The 21,573-nt window shown below is 39.1% G+C and overlaps 1 protein-coding gene across 3 annotated transcripts in view; it reads left to right on the top strand.

Moving 5' to 3' along the window:
• Positions 1-20,542, top strand: part of LOC114239654 (uncharacterized) — a 49,452-nt gene extending 28,910 nt beyond the window's left edge. For 2 of the 3 annotated variants that reach the window (XM_089739938.1, XM_028169958.2), the window contains exons 2-14: positions 9,963-10,060; positions 11,104-11,252; positions 11,798-11,927; positions 12,511-12,624; positions 13,098-13,149; positions 13,548-13,705; positions 13,890-13,987; positions 14,394-14,548; positions 15,340-15,464; positions 16,244-16,341; positions 17,380-17,574; positions 18,351-18,563; positions 19,061-20,542. In XM_089739938.1, the coding sequence (XP_089596064.1) occupies positions 9,976-10,060; positions 11,104-11,252; positions 11,798-11,927; positions 12,511-12,624; positions 13,098-13,149; positions 13,548-13,705; positions 13,890-13,987; positions 14,394-14,548; positions 15,340-15,464; positions 16,244-16,341; positions 17,380-17,574; positions 18,351-18,563; positions 19,061-19,210 (1,722 nt within the window). In that variant the 5' untranslated portion in view covers positions 9,963-9,975 and the 3' untranslated portion in view covers positions 19,211-20,542. The remainder of the gene's footprint in view (positions 1-9,962; positions 10,061-11,103; positions 11,253-11,797; positions 11,928-12,510; positions 12,625-13,097; positions 13,150-13,547; positions 13,706-13,889; positions 13,988-14,393; positions 14,549-15,339; positions 15,465-16,243; positions 16,342-17,379; positions 17,575-18,350; positions 18,564-19,060) is intronic. The other variant, XM_028169959.2, reaches the window with a different exon arrangement.
• The last annotated feature ends 1,031 nt before the right edge of the window (positions 20,543-21,573 follow it).

Here is a 21,573-nt window from a genome sequence, read left to right as displayed (position 1 = left end):
TCAGAATACCGTCCAATTTCCATTTTACCGTTCCTTTCAAAGGTTTTAGAACGCTTGATTCACAACCAGCTCAATGAGTTTCTTACAAGGAATCAGCTTTTAAACCCTTACCAATCCGGCTTTCGTCCTGGTCATAGCACAGTCACAGCCCTGGTGAATATTACGGATGCCATCAGACTTGGCATGGAGAGTGGGAAACTGACGGTGTTGGCATTGCTGGATTTCAGTAATGCATTTGGCACCGTTGATTTCGACATACTTCTAGCCATCCTTAGCTCCATTAACATATCTCCGACCGTGGTTGATTGGTTTCGAAGTTACCTGTCTGGTCGCCGACAGCGTATTCACTGTGAGAATGCCTATTCTTCATGGTGTGAAACGCACGTAGGTGTACCGCAGGGTGGCGTTTTATCCCCTTTACTTTTTTCAATTTTTATAAATTCTATTTCTATACAACTTACTTCTTCCTACCACCTGTATGCAGATGATCTACAGATCTATACACAAACTTCTTTGTCAGAACTGACCAACGCGATGAAGACGCTGAATAATGACTTATCAATATTATCCCGTTGGAGTAATTCGCATGGATTGAGGGTGAACCCGTCGAAGACACAGGTCATTGTTGTCGGCAGTTCAAGATTGTGCTCGAAAGTGAAATGGTCGCAGCTTCCGGCTATTTTATTTGATGGCGTACCAATTCCTATCAGCGATACTGTGAAAAATTTAGGAATCTTAATTGATAAAAACCTTTCATGGAACGCTCAGATAAAAGAGGTTAGCCGGAAGGTGTTTGCAACAGCTGGATCTTTGAGACGGTTACGAAATTTTCTTCCAACTGCCACTAAAACTGCGCTTGCACAATCTCTCCTTCTTCCAATTCTTGACTACGCCGATGCCAGCTATACTGATTTAACTGAAACACAACTTGATAAACTTGAGCGGCTACAAAATTTCTGCATAAGATTCATATTTGGTTTACGGAAATATGATCATGTATCTGAATTTCGCACTAAACTCAAGTGGTTACCAATTCGCCTTCGCCGCAATACTCATGTCCTTTCATTACTATACTGTACTCTCTTTAACCCCCATGCCCCCATATATCTCAAAGAACGTTTCGAGTTCCTACGTGATACGCATAATTTTTCCCTGAGATCATCGGATAGCCTGAGACTGAAAATGCCGGCGCATTCATCATCATTCTTTGATCATTCATTCACCGTCCAGGCGGTTCGATTGTGGAATGCTCTGCCGGATGCAGTGAGAAGTGCTCAAACTTTAAACTGTTTTAAAAGTATGGTGAAGGAACACTACTTATCTTCTTAGTGCTGTTTGTTTGCATCATCATTTATTATTTCCATACTGTTGATGTATTATGTGTATGTAAGTATATTAGTATGTATTGTGTGTAAGTATGTATATTGGTATATAATAATAAGTATATATTTCATATTATATGTAAACGGTATATATTTTGTTTATTGTATGTATATATTTTCTATAACGTATTATCTATAGTACACCGCAACATACCTGCTATATTTTTTTATATTTTCCAGAATTTCTATAAATTATACGGTTGTCTGGAAGAGATCGCTTTTAGCGATAAGACCGCCTATTGTACAAATTTATCTGTTTTCTGATTGTTTTTTTGAATGTAAATTGTGTTTTGGTGTGCAATAAAGTGTATTCTCTCTCTCTCTCTCTAAGTATAAAAACCAGGTATTTAATGGTGATAGGGCGTCTTGTGACCCCACATGGGTAAGTGCCACCACCCTGCCTATTACAGCCGGGAAGTTGTAATACGTTCCGGATTCAAGGTTGCGGCAGCCATGGTACGAGTACTATAGAAATAAGACTTGAGGTCATGTCTCAAGGTGGGTAGGTGCAATTGCATTGCTGATGTCTATAGGCTCCGGTAACCACTTTACACTAAGGTAGACCCTCAGATCCGTCACCCGTCAAAACAATAATACGAAAAAAAAAACTAGACTAGTCTAAAATTGTATGGTACTGTAAATATACCAAGTATACAAGTTTCTCGCCGGATTTTCTCAGTGGGTCGCGTTTCCGATCAGGCGGTAGATTCTGCTAAGCACTGCTCCGTTTGTGTTAACAATGACGTCAGGTTTGAGCCCCGTGAGCTCACCTATTAGTTCGGTGAATCTAGAATAACCCCCTCAAGGTTTTTTTTTTATTGCTTGAACGAGCTCACAGCCCACCTTACTGGAGCCCATAGACATCCACAACGTAAATGCGCCACCCACCTTGAGATATAAGTTCTAAGGGTCTCAAGTATAGTTACAACGGCTGCTCCACCCTTCAAACCGAAACGCATTACTGCTTCACGGCAGAAATAGGCAGGGTGGTGGTACCCACCCGCGCGGACCCACAAGAGGTCCTACCACCAGTAATAGTTACTAGAATAGGTAGGAAAAAAGTTATTCCAAATATAAAAGTATGGGTGTCGAGAACTGCCTTAGAGACGCGTCGATCTCGTAGGTGACTTAGCATTACGCATATAACGGGGTTTGTGAGATTACAGCTGAGATACTAAGTATGTCCTACCCCTTTGAGGAGTATCTAAATAGTCGGCGCTTTAGAGCAGCGCGCCGCGCACTGCCTAACCTCGAGTCGACTGACCCCCGGAGGAATCATCCGATACAGCTCTATATATGTGACGAAATCTGAAATTCCCATTAGCGCGATTCGGGTTTATTACAAATTTCTCGTTTCTACATATCCCTCTTTAGTGGTGTTTTGGTCTAATATTTCATATAATGTGTCATTGCGTCTAGATCTAATGTCAACGTTAATAACACGTTAAGTTTTAATTGAGGTATGCATCTGGAAATGTTTGAAATTCGTCTGTTTCACATTTCGGAACTAATGTCTGATATTTTGATATTTTTTTCATTCTACCCACATTCATCCAAATTCCAATAATCGTACGACCATTATAGAAACATTCTCAGTTGTTTTTTTACTGATTATATTTTCTCGGCAGACACCCACATTATCTGTTGTGTTTGACATCAATTTATATTACGATGGTGTTTAAGCATCCGTGCCAAATAATTATGGAAATAAATAAACTGAGCTAAGACTACATACTTTAAACAGTTTAAGCCCGCGTTTTTTACTGTCGTCAGATTATTTCTGAGACGTCGAATACTTTACAGCGTTCGTGATTTTTATGAACTACTTACTTACTACCCACGGCACACTGAGTTTCTCGCCGAATCTTCTCAGTAGGTCGCGATTCCGATCGAGATTCTGCGAAGCAGTGCTCTTGCTAAGGCTAGTGTTAGCAAATTCTCTCAGGTTGAGACCGTGAGTTCACCTACTCGTCCGGGCGTAGCAGGAATAAGAGCCTCTTAGGCTACCAATGAATTGGTAGGGAAAAAAAACTACTACCTAAGAATGTAGTTTTAATTATATTTATGACGGATCTATTTTTTTGCTATGTTAAGGGTATTTTGTAAGCCCCTACACATCCTGTCCACCATCAGCCGCGTAGCAGGAATGCGAACTGAAGAAAATAACGATAGTCTTTATTAAAATTAAATTGACTTTATTTTATTTATTTACTGCGTACATGGGCAAAGGAGTTCACACCTCATCTGGTGCAAAATAAACAAAAGCCCATCGACATGAAAAAAAAAAGAATACACACAATTAATTTACATAGCTTAAAATTTTTAATTAACACAGCCTCCGATATCAATCCATTAATTCAATAATCGCAGTCAGTAGGCTTTAAAAAAATATATGAGGGTCGATTTTTTCGTACCAGACATTGCCGCGCTCACGGGTCGATTTCTCCTACACAACCCGCAGATCTGACTACCTGCCATATAAACTACATACGTAGACCACTCACTGAAGAGCACATCTGAAGGCGCGTCATGATAGACCAGTGTGACACGCACTGGCTTCCCCCGAGACGACTGACCCCAATTAAACTAACTCACTCTGTGTATATATACGCAAATATTGAAAAATGTCATTACCGCGATTCAGAATTTTCGTGATAATGTCGAAAATTGCTAAAGGGTTTTTGGATATTCCGACATCTAGATATAGATTACACAATTGCCTAGTCAATTTAATGGAAACTTAAAGCGCGTTGTGTTGTAATTAGTGAAATTATTCAAATTGAAATGTTGTTCAGGAACTTTTTAGGTCTAACTCTTGATGTTTAAAGTCTTTGAAGTAAAGCAATCTATACATAACCGGGAAAAGCTTGTTAACCGATTTCCTTTTTTTTTGTTATAAGTTAGATACTTATATTTAAGTAATATCGTAAAAACTTTTTTCGCATAGTTTTTTTAAAATGTCAATATCAAAGCAAAATGCAGTATTTTTTTTATCGCTTAGATGGTTTGACGAGCTCACAGTCCACCTGATGTTAAGTGGTTACTGGAGCCCATAGACATCTACAACGTAAATGCGCCACCCACCTTGAGATATAAGTTGTAAGGTCTCAGTATAGTTACAACGGCTGCCCCACCCTTCAAACCGAAACGCATTACTGCTTCACGACAGAAATAGGCAGGGCAGTGGTACCTACCCGCGCGGATACACAACAGGTCCTACCACCCGTAATTACGCAAATTATAATTTTGCGGGTTTCACTTTTATTACACGATGTTATTCCTTCACCGTGGAAGTAAATCGTGAACATTTGTTGAGTACGTATTTCATTAGAAAAATTGGTACCCGCCTGCGGGATTCGAACACCGGTGCATCGCTCAACACGAATGCACCGGACGTCTTATCTTTTAGGCCACGACGACTTCAAAAGTATCAGTCGAATGTAATTATTACGGAGCCAGTGGTTAAGGTCGAAATTCGATCACTCGGTGAATATTATTACGAAATTAATATTTGATAAGTGAATGAATGAATACGTTTTTGCGCGGGAAATTAGAATAAATGCTCCGTTAGAAATTTGAGAAGTTATCTTACAAAAGAATCAACCTGTATAATTACACTTTTGTGATTTGTACAAATAGGAACTTGTTTTGACGTAGTTTTTGTAAAATACATAATATAAAAAAATTAATGTAATTACAATATCTTAACCTCTCTTTAATAGCAAGCCGAACTAAGCAGTCCATTAATGTTTTTGTTTAATTATAGTGATCTAAATCAAGATACTAATTTTTGTTACACTATTTTTAATTCAAATTTATTAAAATTTATTTTCTATTTTTTGGTTGGATTTTGTATAAAGGCGTATTTTGTTAGTTTTTTTAAACTACATATTACTTACTTTTAATTTTTTTAGTTGAATTTCAATTTTTTCAATTTTTTTCTTAAAGTCAAATTATCATCGGTCCTTAATAAGTATACCAAATTTCGAGTTAATCCGACGTTTTGAAGGGGGTCAAAATCATGTTCAAATATTCCGTTACAAACATACATACGTCTGAAGCTAATAAAAGCGTTTTAAAAAGAGAGGGTCGATTTTTTTCATACCAGACATTGTCGAACTCGATGGTCCATTTCTCCTACGCCCCGCAGATCTGACGACCTGCCATATATACTACATACGTAGACCACTCACTGAAGAGCACATCTGAAGGCGCGTCATGATAGACCAGTGTGACGCGCACTGGCTTCCCCCGAGACGACTGACCCTCGACAAAACTAATTCACTCTGTGTATATATACGCAAATATTCAAAAATGTCATTACCGCGATTCAGCACTTTAGTAAATAACTCATCAAATTATTTAGTGTTCTTTAAATATTTTTACATGTACAAATAGCTCATTAAATTATCTGTTTAATTGAAATCTAATATACGGTTTTTTTTGTGATAATTAATGAAAAATATGCTATCGAAAGTTTAAAAGCATCTCACAGTACTTGTGAATCTTGTGATTGACAACAGTCGATTCTACCCTATTTTTTTATATATTTCTTCGAATTGTATTGTTATGAAGACCGAAGATATTTGTGAAGCCTATAGTTCAAGATAAATTAGTTGATGACTGTTTAAGAAAAATCGTATCAATGTTGAATAAATAACATTATTTAAAGAAAAAAGAAATTAAGGAGAGATTATATTTTTACTAGATAATTTTAGCCTTGTGTAGAATAAAAACGTGATAGACATAAATTGAATAGAGTGTAAGCTTTTCCATATTTACTAGGCGTTATTTTATGTTTTATTTAGATTTAATGGTAGCTATCTACAAAACTGGAACCCCGGCAAAGCTTCACTCCATACGAATACACTGAACAATTAATAAATTAGGCCATTAATGCTTCGACTTAATTGTTTGTCATTTCGTCACCTAGTTTCAATAGATTGATTTAAAAATTATACCATAGTATAAATACTTCTGTTGCTGTCAAAAAGACATTGTCGCCTTTATAACTACTTAATCAACTTCGAAAACCTTGACATAAATATAAGCAAAACCAAATATGGCGCGTAAGGGCGACAGCTGTTCAAACGTCACAGATTTTTTTATTTGTTTTTATTTACGTATTAAATGACAAAGGAATTAAATTTTTAATTTAAAAATTCTTCAACAATTATTTTCCATTTCTTAAGTAAGACACGCAACTATTTGAGTAAATAAACCTCTCGTGGATGTACAATTTCAAGAAACGACCAGTGCTCAGTCGCGTCACTCTGGACCATTAACTGTACAGACTTTTTACTAAAACTATACATGTGATTGTTCACATGTTTGACAATTGACTATTGCGCAGTTTAATTATAACATAGGTATTAGGTATAGATAGACCTGTACGGGCGTGTCTTAGCGCGCGCATGCTTAACTTTTTTAATCTATTTATACTAATATTATAAAGCAGAAGAGTTTGTTTGTTTGAACGCGTTAATCTCAGGAACTAATGGTCAGATTTGGAAAATTATTTCAGTGTTAGATAGCCCATTTATCGAGAAAGGCTATAGGCTATATAACATCACGCTAAGACCAATGCAAGCGGAGCACCAATAAAGAATGTTTCATAAGCGGGTTTTTTTTCTCTTTTGAGAGCTTCCGCTGCGTGCGCTGCGTAAACGGTTAAAGTTTCGCTAAAATAATGTATGAAAAAATTGTTCCCCTTTAAAAGATCTAAAAAAATGTCTATAAGTTAAGATTGGCTCACCATAACGTTTTTTATGCCATAATTTTTTACATAGATAAAAAAATATACGAATTGATAATTTCCTCTTTTGAAGTCGGTTAAAAAGCGTGATTTTGGTACCTTAAATAGCTCCCTAACATTCTATTATTCAAAAATATTTTCACTTTCTACGTAAATGAAGAGGCGGATAGTATTTAGCGTTATGCGGGTTATGCCAAAGTAACTATTCCACGCGGGCGAAGTCGCGGGCAAAAGCTAGTAAGTTAATAACATTGATAAATAACCGTTTATTAATAATTTTGCTGTAAATTTAGCATTGACATTTTTTTTTCAATAATCCTTTAAGCTTTTCTACAAAATATGTGAAATTAAGCTCAACACTAAAAGGGTTAATATACATTGTACATACACTTGTTATTGAATAGCATGTGATAATGACATTTATAAAGACGACGCGACGTCAGGGATGTGAAAGGAAAGGATTCCATTAGTAGCTTCGCCTTGAGTAAGATACAATGAGGACTCACAGTGTTGTAATATAAGCAGTAGTGCAAAGTTAATAGAGTATTTTTTTCGGTTCTCGCGGACCCCGAACACAATTAAAACGTCTTTTACCGTAAGTTCATTATACGACAAATTATTATTGATAACTTGGACAAAGTGATTGTGACAGGCAAAGTAGAAGGAAAGAGACCCCGCGGCCGATTACCTAGCAGTTGGTGTGATCAAATAACCACCCTAACTGGGCTGCCAGTCGCAATCGCCATTCGAGAAGCTGAGGACCGGACGAGGTGGAAACAGCTCACGAGACAGGCCACGAACGGTCAAGTTTCAGAGACACGACTTTCAGCAATGAAGAAAGCGACGAAGAAGAAGAATACGAAAAATTGGTGCTTAGCTAACGCACGCGCATAGCGTCCGTGTGTTATGAATATGAAAACTCATGCAAAATAAAACTTGCAAACTTCAAGATATGATGTTGGTTCTATATGTGTGAAATAAAAAAAAATACCGAAAATTAGGAGATACTTAACACATAAAATAAAATCTTAGTCGTCCTTGACCGCAAAAACTGTATTTTTCCTCCCCTTCCTAATCGTTGGTAGCCTAAGAGGCTTCTTCGCGTACACCGATTAATGACGTCATGAGCTCAACCTGATAGAATTACCAACGTTGACCATGAAGCATGTCGTCGCATTTCGATTGAAGGATCGGGCATGCCGTTGTACTGTAACGGAGACCTGAGGACTCATTACTCAAGGTTGGGTGGCGGCATTTACGTTGTTGATATCTATTAGTTTTAACAACTACTTAACATCAGGTGTAACTATACTGAGACCTTAGAACTTATATCTCAAGGTGGGTGGCGCATTTACGTTGTAAATGTCTATGGGCTCCAGTAACCACTTAACACCAGGTGGGTTGTCAGCTCGTCCACCCATCTAAGCAATAAATAAAAAATAAAAAATTTGGACCGTGAGCTCGTCCACCTATTTAAGGATTCGTACTTTTTTTTGTTTTACATTTACCAAATATCAAAATTTCACTATTCCAAAATACATTACAGCACTATTATATATCATTAATATTATATATAATAGTATATTTAATACATGTATGTATAATAAAATAACTAATTACGGTTCGTAATTTTATTCTAAGATATATAACGCAATTGTAGATATTGACATTTGAAAGTCGCACAGCTATCTTGATCGTTCATAAAATTATTTCATTATTAGACCGAATTATTTATAATAAGTTTTCGTTGAATAAGCAACTCCAAGATTTTAAAGGCGTATCAATTTTATTATTCGTATAAATGAATTGAACCGAAACTTACCGACTGTGAGTAATATGAACTGTGTCACGAAAGCTCGTCCTACGCACTCGGGCACCGGATTGAGTTTCCCTACCAAATACGGATATAATCTTGTATCGATGGTGTCTGTACCTGGTATATATTATATACTATACTGGCTATTACATTATATTTAGTGTCACATTGGGAACGAACGGTGTGTCTACACTATCATTATTAGCGCTCGATTAGATTGTTCCAAGTTGAATGAATGAATGAATGTAAACAAAAGCATATTTTAAATTGTATAATGTTATCAAATACTCCAGAAGGAATGAACAATATAAGACTTAATTGCTTTTTCTGTAATATAATATGAAAACAATATTTAAAACTCTTAATCTGTTTTTAAATTAATATTTTAAACAGTATCCGAACATGCAATACAAAACCGCTCTCCTCATTGAATGACAGACAGATGACAGATGACAATGAATACGTCTAAGTTTTTTTTTTAAGCAAATTTTTTTTTTTTTTTTTTTATTTTTAAAGGTCTTATATGAGTCGTCTATTATCAAAGGTGGCAATCTGTGCATTTGGACAAAAAAATGTTATTGATATGTCAATACAGATTGATTTGAATATAATCGTCTCCTTCAAAGAATACGGTTCAAAACCTAAGATGTCGTTCAGAAGAGTTTTGTGACTGCCAATGAAATACAAAGTCAATAATTCGTTTTTCTGATTTACCAATAATTGTCCAAAAGTCACATTGCCGGCTTTGATAATAGTCGACTCATATACTAAAGGTTTTTTCTTTACTGAAACAAAAAAATACTTGTTAATAATACTGGCCGGTACAAAACGTCAGGTGATATAGCAAAGGGATCATAGGCTGTGGAGCTGGTTTTAATCGTGTGCGAGTACTCGCCTACTCGCCTACTCGCTACAAACTTTTGAATATTTTAATCGCAGTTTAGAACAATCTTGGCGAATACTGTTGTTGTTACGTCATAAACAAAATATCTCTTTTCTCTTGTTACAGATAATCTTGCAAGATGGCCACCAAATCGTACAGCAAACACAAAGAATACAAGGAGTTCTCATCGAGCGGCACCGTCCCGTACACCGGAGAACAATTGGGTATAAATATTTCCTATCCACATTGAATTTTTGAAGTGAATCTTCTTTAGGCGCGTTGAGAGTAAAATTTAACTCGCGACAGATTCGTTACGGCTAGAGAGAAAAGATACAATTTAGGAAGAGCGAGAGTGAGAAAATAGACAGCGTCTCGCGAACTACACGACTGTGGAGAGAGGGAAAGGACAAAGCGACCAAATGAATTTCTCTTATACACAGCATTCCGTGTTACAAGAGACATTTGATTTAAGGATGAATTTAAGGACCAAGTTGCACGTGCACCTTTTTTTTATGAAAGAGGGATTAATGGTGGCCTGAGGCCCTTTCCAATTTCACCAGAACAGGCGGGAGAGCAAAGGCTCAGGCAGGAGGGGTGGGATTTGCTAACAGCTGCCCGAGCGCCTCCAAAGGAGACCTAACACTCAAGAGCAGCTGGTTTGCTCTGAATGAATGAATCTAGTACTGGCTCGAATTTTTCCTATACCATCGTATACGTAAGAGCAACGCGGTTGTCATGGTAATCCTTGCTATAGCACTATCAATACGTGGACGAGTGAGGGAGGGGCACAATAGAAGTAACACAAGCAACTCTTTATGACGCCAAAATGCAATGCAATGTTTTTAATTTTTTCTGAATGACATCTTTTCGCTAATATTACGGGCCTCGTCTGCTTGTAATTTGAACTAAATTATTCTTATTTTAAAGTACAATTTTATTATTTTCGGTAACTTAGGTCTCCCACGCGTGGATTGTAGATGAGGATCTGGTCATAGCAGTCCGCTGGACAAGCGGGAATGGTATTTGCAGCGAAGTCAGGGGAAAGCCCCAATACACCAGTTTTCAAATCCCGAAAATAGTTACTAATTTTTTTTCTAAAGAACTTATAGTGTGTTCACGAATGAATAACACGGAGCGACAACGTCGTGTGATAAATATCAAACCCGCAAACCATTAAATTTTCGTAATTACCATCCGATTGGGACGTAGACAGTCTTCCAACTGCCGTTAATGACGAAAGTACTCTAACAAACATGTATTCCCGTAGATATGATTAAGTCCGAGCTACTCCCGAAAGGCAGTAAGCTGAACTCGCTCGGGCGCGGTGGGGCTGGTACAAGGGAGTACCACTACGAGTACAAGGAGGAGACACTTCCTGCCGGAAAGTATGACAGGAAGGACTATAGGGCTGTTGAGGTAATAACTGTTTTTTTTAATACGCTTTTATTAGCTTCAGACGTATGTATGTAACGGAATCTTTGAACATGATTTTGACCCCCTTCAAAACGTCGGATTAACTCGAAATTTGGTATACTTATTAAGGACCGATGACAATTCAATATTTAAAAAAATAATTGAAAAATTATATATTTAAAAAATTGAAATTCAGCTAAGAAATTAAAAATAAATAATAGTTTAAAAAAACTAACAAAATACGCTTCTATAGAAATCCAACTAAAAAATAGAAAATAAATTTTAATAATTTTGAATTAAAAACAGTGTAAGAATAAATGATTTTATTGTAAAAAAAAACGTAGATAAATATGAAAATGCTCGAAATTAAATAAAAATAACAATTTTGTTTTTCCTTTGATGTGGCCCCCGTCGGACGGATTCCTTTTGTTTGTTTTAAGTTTATTTTATACAAAAGTATAGGTCTTGTATTTATTGATTGAGGCACTACGAAGTCTGCCGGGTCAGCTAGTTTACAATAAATCTCACGGGTCCAGTCCGATTTCCAGGAGTTCACCATCCCTCCGAAGACAGCCGAAAGCAGCACTTACTACTACCAGAAGGAGGAGCGGGAGCTCCCGGCCCCGACCTGTGGAACACGCACCTACAACTATGAGTCCAGCCTCAGCTCTACACCAGGTAAGCGTCCGCTATGCTGTCTAATAAACTGAGGGCATATATTCGAGAAATAAAATATACATAATAACAATAAACCCTTTCATCATAGGAATGTTTGCTCGATGTGGGATTCGAATCCCACATCGACATCCCACGACACTTTGACTCATCAGCCACGGCCGCTAACCACTGCACCATCGAGCCAGTAGATCCTAAATAAAAAAGGGTTGTGTGGTTTTATTTTCACATTATAGACATTTAACTCTGACAAACAACATTTACATTAAACACTGACAAAAACAAACAAAATAGCGTGGAGCACTGGCACAAATGAGCAATACTCACTGTCTGTACACTACACGGTCAGCTGCTGCGAACTATAGGCGCCACCATATTGGCCTTGGTTGCCCTGACGAGCGCCTTTCACTTTATCCTTACTCCGCGGCCGACCGTCACGCGACATGCAACACACCGACGAAAAAGTTTGAAACGATGTAATAAAATTTTCACTTTAATAAAGTGCTGTCAGCCCTAAGTGGACTGAGAGCGCTTCTGGTAAGCAATAAGGTGTTTAATCACACCATAAAATAACTTCACCCTCCAGGCTATTCGAAGGTGAAGAGTTCGAAGACGACCAAAGATCTGACGCAAAACGTGGAAGAGCTGGACTCTCTTCTCGACGACCTACAGAAGGATCAAGAGCGACAGCTATACAAGAGTGAGTGTGCACAAAACTATTTCACCTATTATACTATTGTAAGGCTCGAAATTATGCCACTTGTCCTAGATAAGATCTGTCATTGTATATGCTTGTTGAATATGGCGGTCGAATGAGTGCGGTTACTGATTTTCATGGGCCACCAGACGGGCTCGGCTGGATCGCATGCAGCGTACGTACTGATAGTCTGAGTAATAAAAGCACTGACTTCTTATGAACAATTGTATTTTGTCTGAATTACAACATTTAATTATATTCAAGTCTGATTGAAGAGTACTGAAGACGCGTCCGTTCGCGTGTGAGGCGCTTGGGCAGAGAGCGAACAGAGTAGTTGAATGACAAAACTGAACATTAACATAGATTATTACGGCTTCGTACTGACCTAATACAGATAAACAATTTCGTTTCTACAGAGTAATAATTACATGTGAATTTGCGTGAACAATGCTTATTTAGCTCAATCCTGATTCCAGGTGGATACACTTCAGATACAGCCGAAAGCACATCATTTGACTACAGACGAGGGTGAGTTTTGATCAGTTACTTTTGACCAGTCCGCTCGTGGCCACACTAGCAGCGTTCGCGATAAGAGGGTTATAATGTCGCACTGCTTTTTCACAGTATCGTTCTGACGCTGCCTTTAGGTTTACTATCGGTTCTATGAATAGGTATTATCGAAAAATTTGAAAAAAATATTGCACACTTTTTCACGTTTGAAATACTGATCTGTTGTTTTATTTATTTATTTTAGTCATTTTAAAGCAACATGCTCATTAGAAATAATAGTTATACCGCAGTAAAATTGCTATCCAACGTAGCATTAACGATAATATCGATATTACATCAATTGACCAAACTTTAGTTTATTTTCCATCTAAGGCCAAATTTGATTAAAACTGTGAAATTTAAATTATGATTACTAGAACTCCAGTGAAGCCTACTCCGTCAAGCGGATATTCGACCCTGAAGCGTGAAGAACGGCTGGAGAGCTCCTCATGGGGGTCGAGCCCCCCGCCCCCTGTCGCCTCAGTCCCCGCTCATTCCTCACTACGACAAGAAGTCTATAGAGAGGAAAAAACCGGTCAGTATGGTTCATTGGGCTTTGTGTATGTAGACTATAGGTTAGGTGTCTCAAGGGTGCGTAAGAAGGGACCCGCCAATCATTTATAAGGGTTAGCGATATGAGAATTGAGATGAATACCAACTTCCAAATATATTTTTTTTGTTTCGTTCGCACGTGTTCGATCTTTAACGTTATTTTCCAGAGTCCCGTGTGATCCCGGCTCAAGTCCCAGCCGCTGTGCCGCAGCTAGTGCCGGCCCCGACCTGCACCCATTGCCACCAGCTGCCAGCCACTGGCACGGTGAGTTGTGAAAGACACTGATAATGCGTCATTACGGATCCTCCCGATCCATTAACGGTGCTTTTAGGTACCACAACCACCGGTCACCGTCCTCGCCAAGTGTAAATTAACCCACAGACGCAGCCCACTGAGTTTCTCGTCGGATCTTCCCAGTGGGTCGCGTTTCCGATCCGGTGGTAGATTCTGTGAAGCACTGCTCTTGCTAGGGCCAGTGTTAGCAACACCTCCAGACAGGCTAGTGTTAGCTCCCCGTGAGCTCACCTACATGATAGAGCGAGGCTGAAATAGCCTCTCAAGGCTATCAGCTTAGGCAGGAAAAAAACTGATAATGCTTCGATGAACAACAGCAACTAAGTTCGACAGTAGATAAGAGAAGAGCAACTTCTCACAAAGACCTTGTCCACAGCTGTCGCGCAGCAGCACCCCCATGAACAAGGTGACGACTACAGTCAAGACCTACACGTACGAGGTTCCGGCCGACCAGGACCCGACCACCGTGCCCATACCGGTCGCCGCGGAGCACCACCACTCCTACGTCAGCTCCACGGACAACGTGCGAACGTGAGTTCAAATCTTGAGATCGCTTAAACAGCTTCTTGAGTGCGAGAAGTGAGACTTCTGTTGTTTCTGGCTATGAGCACAAACATTTAGATTCAAATAAAAAAATGAAAACGGACTTCTAAAGAGGAGAGAGAGATGAAGGTTTTTTCTTTTTTATTGCTTAGATGGGTGGACGAGTTCACAGCCCACTTGATGTTGTCTATAGACATCTAAAACGTAAATGCGCCATCCACCTTGAGATATAAGTTCTAAGGTCTCAAGTACAGTTACAACGGCTACCCTACCCTTCAAGCCGAAACACATTACTGCTTCACGGCAGAAATAGGCAGTATGGTGATACTTACTCGTGCGGACTCACAAAACGTCCTATCACCAGTAATTACCACAAATAATCATAAAATATCTTTGCATCCTGTGTGAGGGAGTGGTGGTATGAAGCAGCAGAAGTGTGTGGTGAATAGCCATCACACGATATTTGACTGATGGCTGAATCTCGCTAACGGCATTTTCAAGATAAGAACTGGTGGTAGAACCTCTTGTGAGTCCGCGCGGGTAGGTACCACCGCCCTGCCTATTTCTGCCGTGAAGCAGTAATGCGTTTCGGTTTGAAGGGTGGAGCAGCCGTTGTAACTATACTTGAGACCATAGAACTTACATCTCAAGGTGGGTGGCGCATTTACGTTGTAAATGTTTATGGGCTCCAGTAACCACTTAACACTAGGTGGGCTGTAAGCTCGTCCACCCGTGTAAACAATAAAATAAAAAGGGTATATTTACTTGTTGTGTTGTAGTAGCGTCAACGCGGTACCGGCCACGTGCTCTCCCTGCCCCCCCTGCCCCCCCGCCGGCGGCTGCCAGTACTGCTCCCACTGCAACTCGCAGATACGCGAGTACAGGACGGTCACCACCACCGACGGTAAGCTCAACACTCAACACCCTGCCTGCGGAATGATTTTTGAGGGACTTCCAGGCACCGCGTATGAGGTATTTTTGAGGCAAGTCCAATCTTGCCTCAAAAATTGTTTATAGTGTGCCTGAGACATTATACCGTCCTCATCGAACCCGTCGCTTGTGATGAAGGGCTCGACGAGCGAATTAACCCATAGACACAGCCCACTGAGTTTCTCGCCGGATCTTCTCAGTGGGTCGCGTTTCCGATCCGGTGGTAGATTCTGCGAAGCACTGCTCTTGCTAGGGCCAGTGCTAGCAACACTCCGGTTTGAGCCCCGTGAGCTCACTTACACGTTAGGGAGAAGTTGAAATAACCTCTCAAGGCTATCATCATAGGTAGAATTAAAAAAGAAATAAGCCTCACAAAAGTCCGTTTATGAATACACCCATAGCATAAGGAGGTGATAGTCGCTCACGAAGCTTTGCAGTAAACATGTTAAGCGCGACTGATTTTAGTAAACGTATTGTTTTGGCTTAGATGGTGGAGTGATCGCCGGAGCCCATAGACATCGACAGCGTAATTGCCACCACCTACCTTGAGGTTACATGAGTTATAAATGTCAGTTTTACAATACAACGATTGCCCCGCCCTGCATACTGGAACGCGGTACTGCTTCACGGCACAGGTACCTGCTTGGGCTCAGAAGACGCTCAACCACCGATTAAAACGTGTTTCATAAAACACCTTCACACAGCAAGGGGTTGCTGAGTCACGGTGATGCCAAATTGTATCTTTCATTGCAGTAAGGGACCGCAGCGGTGACCGCATGGTGTACCCCACCCCCGCCCCCGCCGAGACGAAGCTGCTCCCGGTCGACCCCCGCCCTGGACACGGCCCATATGTAAGTCGTTAGATATTTTTCTGCAAAATTAAACTATGGGCCCGCACATTACATCGCAAGGACAAACCGCCTGTATGATTGTTAACGAAACAACGTCGCGTCATACATTGATGGCTGTGATTGGCCAACGATGACGTCATACCGCACGAACCAATCACAAAACAGGAAACGCAATAGTGGCACCAACTGTCAAAATTTTAAAAATTATAACATGATGAAAAAAGATGGACGCGCATTTCAATTCTATATTTGTAAATTAATTAAAAATAATATAATGAGTATTTGAAGAAGTAACGCATTTATTCATTTTCTTGGCCACCTCAAGATACATTTAAGAAATAGACACAACAGTGATAGTTGTAGAGAAGCCTTGTTATTTAGCTCTAATTAACACACTACACCTTTTACGAAAATTGCGCTGACGGAGAAATATGAAATGAATAAGAAAAGTTTGACAATAAATAAATAGTATATATAAGCAATAATGTTTACAGGCTGCGTAGAAATTGAGAATAAATTAAATATTGTTTGTCTTTACTAACATATTATTATATCTAAAGTAGTCTTGGCGAAATCTGTGATTATAGAAGTACATTATAATACTCTTTGACAATAGAATCATAATAATGTACAAACCTATAACTTTAATTATTTATAGTCGAATTATTATTTTGACTCCTAGTCGACTACTATTTTAATTAAATATGCATCCAATTATGGAGAAACATACATTTGCATAGCTCCAGTTGGATTAAAGCATAGATTTTGAATTAAAAATAAACCTTCAAAATCGGATAGTTAGTTTTGAAGTTCATCCCAGACCAATATCGTGACGCGTGTATTAAGTTTAATAAATAAAATAATGTATTATCTTAAGCATAATATTAATATTATAGTACTTGTGAATATAAAATTGAATTTTAGCAAAACATTACGACAACATGTCAGAAAATGACGATGTGGGGATTTAAAAAAAATGGTCTTTAGCTATTTCTAATGCTCTGGATTTTCATGAAGGCATTATTCCCTCTGTCTCAGGGTCCATCGGGCTACAAATACAGCGAGACGACGTACTCCTCGCACAACGCGACGCAGCGCTTCCCCGCCTCCCCCTCGCCGGGCCCCTTCCCCCGCGGCTCCACCCGCTCCCCCTCCCCGCTGCCCCCCTCGCCCCCGCACGACCAGCAGACGCCCAAGAAACTGGACGATCTACTCGCCGACTTCCCTGAAGCTGTAAGTGGTTATTAAGCTAAGCTATTGAACTATGTTGATATTTTTACTGGTGGCAGGATCTCTTGTGAGCCCGCACCGACCAAAATCAGAGTTGAGTTTCGTTAATTTTTTTGTTTATTTCTCAGATAGATTTGAAGTCGTCGTGGCCTAACAGTTAAGATGTCCGGTGCCTTCGTGTCGAGCGATGCACCGGTGTTCGAATCCCGCAGCTAATTTTTCTAATGAAATACGTACTTAACAAATGTTCACGATTGACTTCCACGGTGAAGGAATAACATCGTGTAATAAAAATCATACTCGCAAAATTATAATTTGCGTAATTACTGGTGGTAGGACCTCTTGTGAGTCCGCACGGGTAGGTACCACCGCCCTACCTATTTCTGCCGTGAAGCAGTAATGCGTTTCGGTTTGAAGGGTGGGGTAGCCGTTGTAACTATACTGAAACCTTAGAACTTATATCTCAAGGTGGGTGGCGCATTTACGTTGCAGATGTCTATGGGCTTATTATGTTGTATAAACAAGTTTGTTGAGTTAAATTTAAATTCCCAGAAAACTAAACCAACTAAAAAGGGGAAGGTACTCACAAATGATTGCTTGATATATTTTGTGGTCTTCTGTCCCCGGGGCACTGTTCTGGATGCTGGAGTTTAAGACACACGGACACACGCACAAGTTGAATAGCAAAGTTTTGCGAAAAACAGTATTTTTGAATTAAATAGCCTTTTTTAGATAATGCGCGCGCGGTGCGAAAAACTTTTACTATTCCTTTATTCCAGCGCTTTCCAACCCAGCCGGATGGCGTGGTCCGTCGTAAAACGGAAGTGACGCACGAGAGCTCCACCCAGTCCCGGGACGCGCCCAGCAACAAGTCGACCCTAATCGCCGGCACCAAGAACGTGGCCGGGCCCGCCGTGTACTACCCCCCGGGACACACGCCCTTCGCCAAGAAGGACGCGCCCTTAGTGACGTCAGCCGGATACCAGTCTAGCGTGAGTAGCTTCTTAGTAGCTTAACAATAACAGCGGTTCTAAAATTTTAAATCATTTTTTTTTTTATCATTGACTTTGTCAATGTTCATGTCAATGACACTTTTTACCGTCGCTTGCGACGAACGGTTCGACGAGTAAACTAACCCACAGACACAGTTCACAGAGTTTCCGAACCAGTGGTAGATTCTGCGCAGCACGGCTCTTGCTAGGGTTAATTTTAGCAACGTCGTCAGGTTTGAGCCATGTGAGCTCACCTACTCATTCTGTGAGTCTAATATGATCCCTCGAGATTACTAGAATATGTAGGGAAAAAAGACCACTTTTATCATATGGGCTACGTGTCGTTTCGTTAAAAAAAAAATACAATCATAAGTAAACAATATAGCATTAAGTATGGGCTCAAATGTATGGGCTTAGATCCCAATAATGAAAAATTGTACCCAAAAAAAATGTCTGTGGGTTGCCCGGCAGTAATATTTGAGGGGCGCATGTTGCAGGCGATGCAGGGCGGCGGCGCGTACGCTTCCGGCCGCGGCATGTACGAGTACGAGTCCGGCTCGCGCATGAAGGAGAAGCACTCCGAGAAGAAGACCGCCGTCCCGATCTGTCTGCCGCTGTGCTGCGCCATGCCTTGTGTTATCATGTAGATCACCGTATTTACGCGGAAGTGCATTGAAATGTAACGGTTAACGTTAACGTTTACTAGAAAACTCCCACAATACAACCCCAACAAATGATAGAAAGAAATGAAATCAAAACAATATTATTTTTTTGTCAATTATACGTAATATGTGAACTTAGCCCACTGAGCTTCTCGCCGGATCTTCTCAGCGGGTCGCGTTTCCGATCCGGTGGTAGATTCTGCGAAGCAATGCTCTTACTAGGGCCAGTGTTAGAAACACTCCGATTTGAGCCCCGAAAGATCACCTACACGTTAGGGTGAAGCTGAAATATCTTCTCAATGCTATCATCATTGATAGGGAAAAAAAATTAATTGATGAAATTCAATTTTATCGCCTGGCCCGTAGTAACTAAAATATTAATTTGTGGACTTGCCGTTGCTTGCAATTCAGTATTTTAGTAGCGTGAATCAGTATCGTATCTTCTATTGAATTATAAAAAATGTCACAATGTAACATCTAAGTGGTTGTATTGTGGTTTTACATTTTGAATCTGATAAACTACAGTAATGAAAACTAATTAAAAATATATTATGTTGAATGTTACACATGGGGGTATTAAATTCTTTTATTCATTTTAAAATTTTTTAATCTGCATTCATTCGAGTTTTCGATATAACAAACGTTATAAAAATAAAACCACCTTTACATTTCATTGCATTTATTTAATACTAGAGTAACTCTCAAACAGTAACTGTAAAAGTCAAGTGTTTGGTACCTATTGCCTAAACTTGCAGCGCTAGATATCATGCTGTCAGTATCACTTGACAAACTTGAAAGATGTCAACTTGACGTTATCCACAACATTTTTTATATATTACCTACCTACCTATAAACTTTATGAGTTCAAGTAAATAAAATATGTAAAAAGTTCAAAATAAAATAACGCATAAAGAATCCCATTGTAAAGTTTGGTAGTAAAATTTACTCTAGGCACATAGGTACATGTTGAAATAAGAAATAAGGGACGTTTCTTCCGTGAATTTAGTTACCTACTTAATATTTGCAATTAATCCGAGAACAATTAAATTTTTATTGATTTGTTATCTAAAATGTGAAATTTAATAAGGCTATTATACAAAATCATATGGCTTAGTTTTTAATGTAAGAATATAATTGAAAGAAAGTGTAGACTTAAGTATACTATATTGTAACAGAACTTGAATCTCCAGATATTTTAATCAATTTTATTGTTGTGAAACTAATAAGTGCCATCGATGGAATTTTTTTAAGTTACGAAATTGTGTATAAATAGACTATTTATATGTAATTTTTTATCAATAAAATTTATTAACTGAATTTGTTTTTGTCAGTTGAGAATAAGTTACTATTAGGATTACAAGTGAATTTAAAGTATTTTTTATTGATGCCCTCAAGGAAGCAAGTATATCTTGGTATAACTGTGACCAGGGTCATCTGCTTCCGCTTTACAGATGGTTCAGGAGCCAAACCCTCAAGTTAACATTATATTCTGATTTGACTAAGTCAGTGGTGCAGCAGTTACCATAGCACCCTTGTTGTGCCGAGGGTCGTGGGTTCGATTCCTACATCAGGCAAACTTTGAGTGATAAGCAGATTAGTTTGCTCTCTAGGTTTTATTATTTCTATGTTTAAAATTATGTAGGTTGGCATCTACCTACCCTACCCATGAAACGGGGAATCCTAAATTGGGTCGGCCAGATCACTGAGCATGACTTGTTCTCAATTATTATATTCAAGTACTGTGGAGCACATGATTCTGTAATAAACTCGGTCAAGACTTGAGAAACAATAAATATAAAAAATAACATCATCAACATTGTTTTCTCTACACAATTTTTTTATGAAATTGTTTGTGAATTCCCCACCTTATCTGAAGAAAACTACTATATCAAATCTCATACTGAAATTCTTACAAGGCAGATGGTTAAATATCGTTTATTGCTTTTAGCCAGTTTATTGCATTATTGTCTTTCCTTATTGACACAAGTTCGCATTCTAGCAAGGTAACTTTGGCCTCCCGAATCACAGGAATTATATACCCGAATTCGAGACAAATGATTACATGTATAACCACTGTGCTACCTTTCAAACGAGACCTCATAACTTCTTCGCGGTTGAAATAAGCAACAACAACTTGTGAGCTAACCGTACGCCCCACAATGTGTTCCTTTCTCAGAAAATTCTGAAGAAATTCGCATAGCATCGGTTCCTACGCCTAGCACTACTGGACTTTGATGTTCTATAAGGCTTGAGCTGTTCGCGACATGAAGGTATGCACGTGTCTTTTAGGTGCTTTTTCTTCCTACCTATTCGCTGGTAGTCTGAGGCTATTCCAGCTACTCTCGTAC

The sequence above is a fragment of the Bombyx mandarina genome, chromosome A1, assembly GCF_030267445.1.
Source record: "Bombyx mandarina strain Sakado chromosome A1, ASM3026744v2".
NCBI classification, from domain to species: domain Eukaryota; kingdom Metazoa; phylum Arthropoda; class Insecta; order Lepidoptera; family Bombycidae; genus Bombyx; species Bombyx mandarina.
Note: the sequence above shows the minus strand (reverse complement) of the source record. Positions and strands in the feature narration are given on the sequence as shown.